A 13036-nucleotide genomic window follows, 5' to 3' on the forward strand; every position below is an offset into this window, starting at 1 on the left:
TATCGCGGAACATGATCGATGCAGGCGCACACACACGCGCACGCACACATTTTAAAATTCGCGTGTGGTGGTCGAGGGGAGGAATCATTCTTTGCCTTTTCTCCTGTCTGGAAATTGCAAAACCCTTGGGTCCTGGTGAGACGGCACGGGGGGCGAAAACGGGGTTTTGCATATACATATTTGCAAATGCGGCCATTGCCATGGTCCGCAGGACGCTGCAGACGAGCTAAAAATAATAAGCAAATGCGTTTATGTCAGTGGCGCACAAGCGCGGCGCGCACGGCGGAGGATTAATTGAGATGCAGCGGGCGGGCGGGAGGGCGGCAATCGGGACGAGTGGGCCGGCCGGGTGCGTTCGCAGCCGCCTACGGATCGTGCGCTAAGTCTCGTATACAAAATAGAACCACACAGCTACCAACACGTACTCGTACACACACACACACACATACGCACCGTTCTCTCGGCCAACTTGACGCACCCGTGCGCGCCTTGATCCGCTCTCGCACCGGAACGCACGCACCAGCAGCAGCGGAGTTCGTTATCACGAGCGGGTTTCTCTTCCCATTCGGGATTGCTCTCCGACTCGTACCGGCACCGTCATCATCGAGCGGAGAGTGCCGCGCGGCCATATGGCTCTCCGTGGACCAGTGTGCCCCACTCTGTTCGTGACCAGCGTGGCAGTAGCACCGTCATCTTCGCGTTCGTTCACATCCCGTCCGTCCGTCCGACTGTGTGGTTCCGCGGACTGTACCCCGTGTAGCACTTCTCGTGTGCGAATCTTGCTTCACTTCACTTGCCGGTTCCGGTTGCAAAGGAAACGTAACGAGCCAACCGATACGCACGCACCATTCCGTGTTCCGAACGTTCACCAACTCTGTGTGTGAGTTAGCCTGCGGTTTGTTTACCTTTTTGTTCGGCACCTTCTGTCAAAGTTGCTTTCCCCGAGGAAGCAGGGCTTGCCGGTTTTCCCCTGCAAACCGGGAAAAGCAACCACGCCACGCAACGGTGCTACCTTATTGTAGCCGCTATGTGTGTCTCAGTGTTGTTCACCCCCCTAAAAATACTCACCCCTTATCAGGTGGATGAACCGACGGCACTGATAATGCTTTCTGTGACGTTGGATTTTTGGTTGGGTCAAATTCCTCCGCGTAGCTTCTTTCCATTGTCAAATGATTGTTTATGTTTTTCTCTCTCTTTGTGTGTATTTCTCTCCCCCACTCACTCGCTCTTTCTCTTTTTATTGCAGAACATTTTAGTGCAAATCGTGTAATAAAAACCGCACCAACATGGCCCGTCTTCTCGCCCGCTTCTGCAAAACGCTTCCGGTGCAGGGTAGCTCAACTCGGACGATCCTGCCTGCCGTTACCATGGTGCCGTCGCGCGCACGCAGTAAGTATAGTTGTTTCCCACTCACGCTAACGCACCCCTTTTCGGCACGTATCGGGTAGACCTCGTGCGCTTCTTCGCTGCGTGCATGCGCGAGCGACTCTCCGCGTGGAGAAAAATGCATGCTTGCGCTGCCGTTGCAATTGCACTCCGCCATAATCGTGTCCAGCAATGGAAGGCGCGCACGACCCTGACCCATTTTTGTTAGCCACTGACCTTCGCTCTGTCTGGAGTTCGGGTTTTGCCACGTGCCCACAGCTTCTTACAAGAAAATGCTTTAAATGTGCACTCTTTCGTAATGGCGGATGTTACGCCATGATCTCTTTCCCCCAACACCGGCATTGGGGCTCACAAGCCCCACTTATTTGACTAGCGGGCTGGCAGCTAAAATCAAAACAGTTTCAAAGGTCGTTCGTGGCTGCACAATCACGATTTGATAATCTGATATTTTTTGCATCGCCTGCTCGAATTGCATTGCGGTGCATCCTTCTCGTGATGTGTGTGTGTGCGTGTGTGTTGCTTTGCCTCCAAGTGATAAGGCATTACACACTGCCCCAAATGGGTGGCCTTGAAACTATTTCCCATTGCCGGATGATGGATCCATTGGTGTATTATTGGCAGTGATTTTCTTCTTTTCTTCATTTTTTGTAGGCTCCGACACCCGTATTCAGGCCGTAAAGCCTATAGTGGAGATGGACGGTGATGAGATGACCCGCATCATCTGGCAGTTCATCAAGGATAAGCTGATCTTCCCTTATGTTAAGGTTTGTACGATCATCACGCTCAAAAACGGGAGGAAGCAAATTATAATATCTTCTTCTTTTTGGTTCATTGCTATCTCAACAAACCCCCCTCTCCATCCCTCCCCCGGACAGGTCGAAGCACTTTACTACGATCTCGGACTTCCCTATCGCGACCAAACGAACGATCAGGTCACGATCGATGCCGCCCACGCTATGCTGAAGCATAACGTCGGCATCAAGTGTGCGACGATCACGCCGGACGAGCAGCGCGTCGAGGAGTTCAAGCTGAAGAAGATGTGGCTGAGCCCGAACGGCACGATCCGTAACATTCTCGGCGGCACGGTGTTCCGCGAGCCGATCATCTGCAACAACATTCCCCGCATCGTGCCCGGCTGGACGAAGCCGATCGTGATCGGGCGTCACGCGCACGGCGACCAGTACAAGGCGCAGGACTACGTGGTGCGCAAGCCCGGCACGGTCAAGATGGTGTACACCGGCGAGGACGGCACGGTGGAGGAGATCCAGCTGTACAAGTACACCTCGCCCGGTGTGGCGCTGGCCATGTACAACACGGACGAGTCGATCAGCGCGTTCGCGCACTCGTCGTTCCAGGTGGCGCTGGGCAAGCGGTGGCCGCTGTACCTTTCCACCAAAAACACGATCCTGAAGCGCTACGACGGTCGGTTCAAGGACATTTTCCAGGAGATTTATGAGAAGTATGGAAAGCATCAGCGGCTGTTGAGTTGTTGCTTTAGTAATGAAGTTCTCTTTTTCCCATTGCTTGGCATCGCGGTTGACCGTGCAGAGACTACAAGAAGCAGTTCGAGGAGGCCAAGATCTGGTACGAGCACCGGCTGATCGATGATATGGTCGCGCAAGCGCTGAAATCGTCCGGCGAGTTCGTGTGGGCCTGCAAGAACTACGACGGCGACGTGCAGTCGGACATCGTCGCCCAGGGTTACGGTTCGCTCGGTCTCATGACGTCCGTGCTGGTGTGCCCGGACGGCAAAACGGTCGAATCGGAAGCCGCACACGGAACGGTCACCCGCCACTACCGGTAAGCCGTTGGCAGCTTCCGCAGCATAGCCATAGCAGCCGCTGTATAACGTCCTTTCTCCTCTGTCGGTTTCTCTCCAGCGAGCATCAAAAGGGACGCCCCACTTCCACCAATCCGATCGCTTCGATCTTCGCGTGGACGCGCGGCTTGGAGCACCGTGCGAAGCTGGACAACACGCCCGAACTGGCCCGCTTCTCGAAGGCGCTCGAGAAGGCCTGCGTCGACACGGTGGAGTCGGGCAAGATGACCAAGGATCTGGCCCTGTGCATTCACGGCTCGCGCAACCTCAAGGACAGCATGTACCTGAACACGCAGGACTTTCTGGAAGCCATCTCCGAGCAGCTGGAGCGCACGTGGAAGAAGTAGAGAGTGGCCACACTCGCCCCTCACATCCCTCCCTGCCTTTCTATTTTGTATCATATATGCAGTAATCTTTTTCCACCCCAATCAAAAGTGTGTATGTGAATTAAAATAAAAACTTTTTATTACACTATTCGAGGCGGATCAACTTCCAGGTGGGGGGTGCGCATTCGCGGCCTACGATGTGGCCCGGTTTTCCTTCGCATTCTCGGCGTTCGCTGCCGTTTTGCTGCCCGGCTTGCCGCCGCCGGGTTCCGCTTTGGCCAGATCGCCGCTTACCCGTTTGGCCAGCGGTTTGCGGCCCGCCGGAGGGAGCGCTTTGCGTGCGATTTTGCGACCGAGCTTGATCTGAATGGCGTGGTTCGTGGGAGCACCCTTGCTGGAAGCACCTGTGGTGGTGGTCGCCGACCCTCCCCGGTTGCTGTTGGTCGTGTTGCTGCTGCCGCTGCTACCGTTGCCCGGGGGGTTCGTCCCTTCGCGCCCGTTCTTCCCATTGCCCAGCGCCGCCTTGGCCACCGATTTGCCCTCCTTCGGTATGCCCGGCAGCTCCAGCTTCTCGATCGTTACGCGCCGCCGGCGGAACGTTTGCTGGTTGGCCCGCTTGAGCAGGTCGGCCGGGATCGGCAGCTTGAAGCAGACGTACCCCGCCCGTTGATGGGGAATTTGATCGAGGGCAACCACGTCGCCGAACGGTTGAAAGAAGATTCGCAGCGCATTGTTCGACAGCTCTGCGAAGGGTAGGGAGAGGAAAGAAAGATCCCGGACGTTATCGAACGTATTCCTGCGGCCTCTTGCCTCGTTTTCTGCACTCACCATCCGGATTACAGTACTTTTGATATGCCATCTGTACGGAGATTTGACGCTCCTTGAAGGTGCTACGGTTTAGGCCCTTCGCTGCAGCCCGTGCCTCCGCTCTTCGCCGGAACCGAATGTGACAGTTGACCGATCGCAGCTGTGCGTACTCGGCATCCGTCAGTACCAGCGTGCCGTCGGGAAACTCCATCCGTATCGAACGGATCGGGCCAAACATCTTGAAGTGCTGCCACAGCTGCTGGCGCGTCGTTGCTGCCGGTACGTTCTCAACATACACACAGTTTTCCGTCCCTATGTTGGGAAGAGACAGAGCCAAAAAGGTTCTTAGCACAATCAACCCCAACCGCGGTGGCCACTAAAAACTTACCCAACAGGGACGGGTTCATAATCGGTTTGGCGCTGTAGGTGCTTTCGGTTTTCACCTCGCACGCATTCTTGGCACTTTCCGGTGAGTCAAACTCGATCGTACTGCACAGGTATGGGCCCGTCTCGAACGGATACTGTGGCTGGCGGCCCACTATGTTCCGACCGCCGCGGGTTCGCAGCTCAATCGAGAGCACCATCCCGTAGCGCTGGAACAGCTGGTACAGCTCGGACTTTTTCGTACCGCCCGGAATGTTGCTCACAAACACGCTCTTTTTCACTACAAACGAAGCAGGCCAGACAGGGAATGACGATTAGCTGAGTGTGCGCCCGTGTGTGTGTGTGTTTGCGCGTGAGTGTTTAGGTGTGTGCCAATACTTACTGTGCTGGAGAAAGTATTCATCTCCCTCGCAGATTTCGCCATTGCTGAAGTAGAGCTTTTTCACCTGCTCCTGTTTGGCGGCCGACGGGTCTGCCTCGTACGTGAAGTAGAAGAATCGTTTCAAGCCCTTGTTTTTGATGTCCACCTTTTTCAGCATTCCCAGCACGGCTTGCCGATTCTGGCGCTTTCTGGCCGGCACGTTGTCCGGCTTTTCACCGCCGGAGGATGTGGAGGAGTTCATTGTTCGCTTCTTCCCGCACACTGTTTGCCACTCTGGGGACTCTGGGGATTTCCTACATACGCGAACAATTGTTCACGAAAACTTCGCACCTCGATTACGCCTGCCAAGGTAGGTGGAATTTGTTTATGTCGCGGCATCCTCTGGCACAAGGTGTGTATAGCAAAAGTGTCCCAAGAAACAAAATCTGCCTATATGACGTTTGTTCGGACGTCGGTTTCCAGCTACACTGTTAATTCGGGCGAGGTCGTGCGATTTTTCTTAATAAGCTCGGGTTTATTCTTTGCAATATAAGGGTACATAATGATGAGACACAAACAATCAATTGGTTCTTGTGTTGAAAAGGAACGGACCGTTTTAATTCTATGTTTCTTGAGCATTTTAAAATTTAATTAAAAAAATCCACATTCCAAGAGATCCAGCAAATTAATGATGGGCAAGGTAATGGTCAGAACCTCGCCGCATGCGATTTTGCCGCATGCGGCAAGAAAAGAGTTTTCTCAATTTTCTAGCTTTTCAAGGTGTTATAATGATATTGTGTTGTTCCTTTTTAAAGATAATCATTAATTGATATGATTTTAGACATTTGACATCTGAAATAAAATCGTATGCGGAGATGCAACAAAATCAAAAGATTTTGATTTTGCCGCATCGCCGCATGCGGCAGATTCGCAAGTGCTGTCATTAACGTCAAATCCCATTCAAAAGCTTGCGGCAAAATCGCATGCAGCGAGGTTCTGACCGCTGCTTAAGGTAGCGGTCTAATGTTGTTGCGCTCAACATTGTTGCTCGGAAACGTATCGCTGAGGTGGTCTACCCCCTGTTTACACATGCCAATCGCCAGTAGCGAACCCATCGAACTCCTGTCAAAATTATATGGAGATGAGGGTACGATGGGTTTTCCATCACTTGCGGGTATCCAGTAGCTCTGTGTCGAAAGGTTCGAGAGGGCTAATGTAAACACACGGTATGAATGCTGGCAACATTTCACTTTGACATTGTTTAGCGTCGAAAATTAACCAATTAACAGCTCAGAGTTTATGTTTTATCATTCACTTGTTGAATAAAGTGTTGAAAAAATAAAATATACACCAAAAAATGTATTATAAATGCAAAAATTCCAAACTTAGCGGATGTCAACAAAACACACACTGCTGTTGTGTCATTTCATACACCCGATTACAATGCTTACGGTCAAAATCCATACATTTTGCCAGCAACAAGATTAGACCGCTGCCTAAAGTTGGTATAAATCTGGAATCGAGTCCGATCCAACTCCGATAATTTCGGAATCTACTCTATATGTTTGCCAACTTTCTGGAGTTTCTTTTTCTTTTTGCCAGAGTAATTTGGAATAGTCCCGAATTGCCGAAGTCGTCCGGAGTCTTTCGAAGTCGGTGTCATCGAGAGCCGTCCGGAGTCATTCAGAGTTGGCTGGAGTCGTTAGGATTCGGAGTCATGCGGAGTCGTTCGGAGTCATTCGGAATCGTCCAGAGTCGTCCAGAGTCGTTCGGATTCGTAGGAGTCGTCAGGAATCGGTTGGAATCGAAGTCGTCCGGAGTCGGCCGGAGTTGGCCTTCGAAATAAAGCCCTGCATACGAAGTACACGGGGAAAGTGAAGTCTCACTCCGAATGACTCCGGACGACTCCGACTCCGGAGGGAACTAGTGGTTCGGATTTTTCCGGAGTTGGAATCCGACTAATAATAGTCGGAGTCGGAACGGAGTCGTGAGTGCTCTCCAAAGAGTACATCACTGTAGCAAATTTCAAAGCAGCCCTGAAAACCCGTACATGTCAGGCAAAAACTGTGGGGCGAAAACGAGCTGTCAACGGATCAAACCGCGTGGGTTTACAGGGTTTACCAAATAATTTTGCGATTTGTACTGTGCTCACGAAATTTATTGTGATAATTGCGAATAATTTTCACTGCCCTAAATTAATTTTCACAACAGCAATACGATCTTTCATACATCCATTTTGGTGTAAAAATCCGTTAAGTTATATCGAATTTATAGACCATCCAACTCGTCAAATAAGGTCAAAATGGTCTAATTGGACGAGGATTTTTAATTTCGCCAATACGTAGCGGTCAAAATATGCAGCACATGTCGCAAAATGAGCTGGTCAACCCTGCACTTGTTCGGTGTACTGTGGTGACAGCCGGTTAACAACATGCGGTTCAGTTGGTTCTGTTTTGGTAGCATCTTGGTGAAATAAACTTAAAAAATCTAATAATGAAACTTACAGCAGAGAAAAAGCCCCTCAAGGCAAAGAAAGTCGCAAAGTTAAACAAAAATGCAATCGAGGAACAGACGCACGAAAAGCGGAAACTAAAGAAGGAAAAGAAGGCCAAGCTGGAAACAGAATCGAAGGAAGAGGAACTAGCCCCAGAGCAAGAGATGGACGCTGCTGTGGAGAACGAGGCAAATGAGGAAGAGGAGGACGTTGAGAACGACGAGGCCGTTGTTGCCAATGGCGAGGGAAAAGCGAAATCAAAAGCTAAGGCCCCGAAGGTAAAGGAGGTTAAACAGGAAGCAAAACAAAAGCCAAGAGGTATGTCCAAGCGAGCATGATGATCATTCCGAATCCAAAGCTTTCATTTCGTTTCGTTATTTTAAACCGATATTTTCTTCTTTTATACACCACGCATTCGGAAGGAAAGGAATATACCATCTTTGTTGGCAACCTTCCCAAAACGATCAAGCAGAAGGATCTGCGAGTCATGTTCAGCAAGTACGGCACCATACAGACGATTCGTCTTCGGACGAATACGGGTTTGAAAATGTTCAACAAGAAAGTGCTGTCAAAAGTGCCTTCCCTGAACGCGTACGTAGTTTACAACTCCAAGGAGGAAATGGAACAGGCCTGTCAGCTGGACGGGGAAATGGTGAGCAACAATCGCATCCGCGTGTGTCCGGCTGACAAGAAGCAGATTGGCGACGCGAAAGCGACCGTCTTCGTGGGAAATATCGCCAGAGGTAATGTGGCGTTCCGATGGAAAGGAGAAGAAGTAACAGCACACACGAAACCTAACCCAAAATATTCTCCCATTTCCTACGCAGGCACAACCGATAACGATCTGCACGAATTCTTCAGCCGCGTCGGGCCGATCGAATACGTCCGGCAGATCGGGGACAAGTACGTGGCGTACGTGTGCTTCAAGAAGGGCGTCTCCATCATGAAAGCCCTCAAGCTGAACCAGGAATCGCTGAACGGTCGGCTGATTCGGGTGGAAAAGGTGGACACGACGCGCACCAACGTGAAGGTCAACAAGAAGGGACACGTGGTGCCGCGAAACCGGCTGCCCGCCAGCCCGGGCGCGAATACGGCCGCTGCACCAGCGGGGGAAGGCAAAGCGAACAGCACTGGTGGCGGTGCGGGAGCCAAATTCCACGGCAAGGTTGCGCACGCGAAGGGCAAGAAGAGCAATGTTAGTCTGAAGAAGGGCAAGGGCTCGGTAGCGCAGAAGAAAATGCTCGCCAGCAAACTGAAGGCAGCGATGAAGCAGAAATAGACGCAGTAAGGGAAAACGGGAAGTAATAAGCAGAATGTATTGTTTAGACGTTTCTCTTTTTCTGAAATAAATTGTAATTAGCCTGTCGATCGTAAATATCATTCTAATCGCTGGGAAATGGTGTTAGAAAATGGAGAAAACCCTTCTTTTATGTTGCTAAGTAGTTTGAATATTTTGTTGTTGTGCGTTATAGCACCAACACACACGCACACACGAAGCGCGCACACCACAAACATCAAAACGCCGGCGCACTGTATTGACAGTTACGACTGGTGCACCGCCCAGTGGGTAAGGTGGTTTCTGGGGGAGGTAGAGCGTGCATTTCTTTTGTTTACATTTTTGATACTCCCTGTCCGGCCACAGGGTGTATGAGTGTGTGCGTGTGTGTGTGCGCCTGCAGAGCGGGAAGCACCAGGGCCGCGTACGAACGAGACAGCAGTCGCACCGAGGACAGCGAAAGTGAAGCCAGAGTACGAAGCCAGGGTCCGCCAGCAGCGATTACAGTGCCACGGACGGAAGGTCTGGACCCGGTACCGGACCGGTTGATGGGTGGTGAGTAGGTGGTGCTACTACATCTGTGACGTTGTGCGTTCTTTAAGCCATCTGGGCCATGGTAAAGCTTGAACACTTGGACCCCAAAACAACACCTTCAAATGGGCAAAAGTTCTGTCCGTCTATTTGGGAAGGGGTGAGTAAGTCATCCACCCCCACTTTCCGGGCCAGGATTTCGCCGTGCGGAGGCGTTTCCCGACCCATGAGTGTGACTGAAATGCAACGTCGGTGTGCATGTGTTTGTGTGTGTGTGTGTTTGTGTGTGTGTGTGTGTGATGGTAGTGTGTGTCACCCGTCGCCCGGTTGTTACCTTCGCAACCGAGTCCACCGCCAACGCGCGTCATCGTGCGCCGTCTGTATACGCCTTCTGCCCACTCTCCGCGCGGTCATTTCAACCCCCCCCCCCCCCCCCCCCCCCCGTTCTTTTGTATGGATGACTGTGCATGGAGGAAGCTTGAGGGAGAGGGGGGACGGGGGGGGGGGGTGTGTTTTGAGCGCCGTGCACACATGTGTTTCCGCTAGCTACCCTTCTGTACCTAGCGTTTGAAAAGGGAACGTCGCTGTCTCTCTTTCTCTCTCTGCCGCTGTTTTGCTCACAACTGTGGTCTCTCTCGCCCGTTTATTTGCTCGTTTCGGCTCTCTTTTGCAATATCCAACAGCACACTGGGATGCTGCAATACACAAGGGCCATTTCTCTTCCAAAGCAGTACAATCACCTCAAACGCGTTGTACGATTCGTTTAGGAGGTCTCTGGTAACGTCGCTTAATATTTTCTTCTCAAATGCGCATTTTAAACTCGTGATTGCACCCTCCCGGCCCCACAATTATGACCACACACACACCGACAACGCCCCACTGTGCACTCGCTCGCGCTCTTTCGCTCTCTTTGTTTTTGGTTAGACGCTCTCTCCGCGGTTCACGGTGCGCTGGCTGTGTGCATGCATCATCCCGTCCGTCATCGGGGTGGGTGAGATCATCAACTCACCCCCGCGCGCGCACACCACAGTAACAGGCGCTAGGGAGGGTGGGGTGGCAGGAGGACGATTCTCGCCTTGCTCCGGTGCTTTGCTACGATTTGGGAGTTTTCAGTCCACTTCACACATCCATCGGAAAAGGGGCCCTTGTGCGTGCGTGTACACACGTGCGTCCGTGCGTGCGTGAGTGTTCCCATCGCGTTGCTTGCTTCCGTTTGGCTCTGCTCGGCTTCAGTTGCATACCTCTGCACACGGTAGAAAAAAAGCAAAACAAAGTAAGCGTATACACCCTCCCCCCCTCCCTCTCTTCTAGAAGGCAACGCGGGCGGAGTTGATCAATTGGTGCGCCTTCTCCCTTCGATTGCGTTCGGAGGACGGCGACGGACGATTTTGGGTGTAAAAGGGTAGTTTTTTGTTGAACAGTTACGGTGCTGGAGCACTTTTGACGGATTTACCAAACCGTGGCCGTGCGGTGTGTGGTTCCTGCGCTTCGCTTTATTGGTGTGTTGTGAGTGCGTGCGGGTTTTTATTTTTATTTCGTCGCGGTTCATTAGCGACAGTGTTCGTGCGTGTATGTTTGCTGTAGTGTTTCCATATGAAGGCACGAAAAAGACAGAGGGAAAGAGAGTGAGTGAGAGAGAGACAGAGAGAGAGAGAGAGAGAGAGAGAGAGAGAGAGAGAGAGAGAGAGAGAGAGAGAGAGAGAATAGAGCCGTCGTAAGACAAATGAAGGAAATCGACTAGGAAATCGTCCTTCTAACGAATCGTTTTCTCAATGAATGAGAAATGCACATCCCTAATGGTACGATCTTCACACACACACACACACACACACACAGATGTGTGGCTGAGTGTGAGCCTCGCTAACCTCACTCTCATCGATGTGTGGTAATTCTATCGTCGATAATGTGACGATCGAGACTGTTACGGGGGGGTGGGGCTGACTTCCCCCTTCAATGCCGTGGCGCGCACGAAGACGATGGCTGCGGTGCGGTGACAGCAATCACGATCGCAACGTGCTGCTGGCCGGAGACAGAGAGCGAGCGGAGCCGGAACCGGACGGCCGTGGTGTGTGCGCGAAGAAGCAGTTGCTCGTGCTAAAAATACATGCCTACGCATAGATACGTATGTGCGTGTTCGTGCGTTTCGGTACGGCTGTTGGCTCCCCCTGTCCTGCACCGGAGAACGGTGAACACCCCACCAACACGATCTGTGTCCGCCCACGGGCCCAGTGGATGCTCCCCGTTTTTTGATCTGCTGCTCTGTTCTCTTCCTTCGAAACACCCTCCTCGACACACACACTGGGTGGGAAAGGGAGGAAGGGGGTTTGTCATACAAAAAAGAAGAGGAAACTTTATACAGCCCCTCATAATTTGAAGGGAAAGTGAGATGTGTAACTGTGTTACAAAACGATGTCTTCTCCCGTCAACGGACCATTTACCTTAGAAAAACGAACATTTTACGCTGAAAAATGATAAGAAATAATGTAAGCGCGCTTGTGCCAAACGGTGATAAAGCTCCACTTACCCCGTGTCGGTGTGCAAACAGTGCTTATGAGTGTGTGTGTGTGTGTGTGCACCGGGGCAACCGAAAATGGCGAAACAGTGCGTCCGATCCGATCGTCGTAGCAGGCGGCCGGTGGTGGCAGTGCAATTCGTGGCCCCCGGGGTGAGCAGAGCTGTGAGCAGCAGCCCAAAACCAGACAGTTCCGCGAGAGCGAAGCTGTGCGAGATGCTGACGAAAAAGCGTGAAAAAGTGAATTTCCCAATTGGAATTTGTGAGAAAACTGTTCAATCGGTAGCGGTGTAATCGGCAAAAAACTAAAAAGTGAATTTTCCAATTGGAATTTGTGAGAATACAGTCCAATCGGTGTAAATCGGCGCTGTTAGGAGTGTTTGAATTTCGTTTCCCTTCGAACAAACGTAATGGAGTCGCCCTGTACGTATGGGGCGTGCGGCTCGTATAAATAAAAAAAAGCATCACGACACACATACGCACACATACACAGCTGGCACAACAGGCAATACGATCATACATGCATACACGCACACGGTAGAAGTGGAAGAAAATGCAACATAATTAACTGCAAACTGCGGCCGTGTTGCGTGTTTAGGGTGAAAAGTGCATCTTACTCCATCTCTTGGGCTCAAGCAATGTGACGGATGAGGGACAGGGCCGTTTTTTTTTTTGGTAGCTTCCGTCGACCATCTCCCTCCTCTCCAGACATTCGGAATGTGTGTGTGTGTGGATCGGATCGTGTGCCGAAATGGGTTGCTGTGAGCCAAAACTCGAAATCTCTCCCTTTTTCGGTTGTGAAGCGCAACCGATCTCACCGAGGCAAGAGTGAGAAAGAGGGACATCCGTCGGGTCTGTGTGTGTGTGTATTTTCCGTGAGCAAAACTGGGGTGGGTTGAGAGCAAAACGCATCTCTCGCGCCTCCGCTGCCACCGCTGCCGCCGCCGTTTGTTGAAGCACACACACACACGAACATTTTCAGGAAATCGAGGAAAACCCAAACCGTTTCTCGGCGTTTATTTTTGGAAATGTGTTTTCTCGGCACGCTCTGCTCGCACGCCCCGACAGTGTGCAGTGCCTGGCCGATAGACAGACAGAGCAGCAGCAGCAGCAGCCGTAGCAGCGACAGTTCACGCCAGG

At 51.7% G+C, this 13036-nt stretch overlaps 4 protein-coding genes across 16 annotated transcripts in view; 3 read left to right on the forward strand and 1 right to left on the reverse strand.

The window, feature by feature from the left end:
- The first annotated feature begins 486 nt into the window (after nt 1–486).
- On the forward strand, nt 487–3679 carry LOC120951192 (isocitrate dehydrogenase [NADP], mitochondrial-like). 2 transcript variants are annotated; one of them, XM_040369754.2, is made up of 6 exons: nt 487–895; nt 1247–1389; nt 2038–2150; nt 2262–2845; nt 2935–3186; nt 3267–3679. In XM_040369754.2, exons 2-6 carry the CDS (start codon nt 1287–1289, stop codon nt 3550–3552), a joined length of 1338 nt encoding a protein of 445 aa, XP_040225688.1. In that variant the 5' UTR covers nt 487–895; nt 1247–1286; the 3' UTR covers nt 3553–3679. The 2 variants fall into 2 exon arrangements, with proteins under 2 accessions (XP_040225688.1, XP_040225685.1); XM_040369751.2 differs by having other exon boundaries at nt 490–880.
- LOC120951191 (uncharacterized) lies at nt 3649–5694 on the reverse strand. The gene is made up of 4 exons (XM_040369750.2): nt 5105–5694; nt 4727–5002; nt 4360–4650; nt 3649–4274 (listed from the first exon to the last, which is right to left on the reverse strand). Exons 1-4 carry the CDS (start codon nt 5343–5345, stop codon nt 3724–3726), a joined length of 1359 nt encoding a protein of 452 aa, XP_040225684.2. The 5' UTR covers nt 5346–5694; the 3' UTR covers nt 3649–3723.
- A 1785-nt stretch (nt 5695–7479) lies between these two features.
- On the forward strand, nt 7480–8952 carry LOC120947693 (uncharacterized). Its single transcript, XM_040363273.2, has 3 exons — nt 7480–7895; nt 8000–8320; nt 8405–8952. Exons 1-3 carry the CDS (start codon nt 7577–7579, stop codon nt 8854–8856), a joined length of 1092 nt encoding a protein of 363 aa, XP_040219207.2. The 5' UTR covers nt 7480–7576; the 3' UTR covers nt 8857–8952.
- A 176-nt stretch (nt 8953–9128) lies between these two features.
- LOC120947687 (uncharacterized) overlaps nt 9129–13036 on the forward strand; it is a 38758-nt gene continuing 34850 nt past the window's right edge. For 4 of the 12 annotated variants that reach the window (XR_007452068.1, XM_049606727.1, XM_049606725.1 and 1 more), the window contains exon 1: nt 10422–10657. The gene's annotated coding sequence lies outside the window, so the exon portion shown is untranslated. Of the gene's footprint in view, nt 9409–10421; nt 10658–11845; nt 12137–12561; nt 13036 lie in introns of those variants that run through there. The other 8 variants (XM_049606729.1, XM_049606730.1, XM_049606731.1 and 5 more) reach the window with 6 other exon arrangements.

The sequence above is a fragment of the Anopheles coluzzii genome, chromosome 2 (genome assembly GCF_943734685.1).
Source record: "Anopheles coluzzii chromosome 2, AcolN3, whole genome shotgun sequence".
Classification (NCBI taxonomy): Eukaryota; Metazoa; Arthropoda; class Insecta; order Diptera; family Culicidae; genus Anopheles; species Anopheles coluzzii.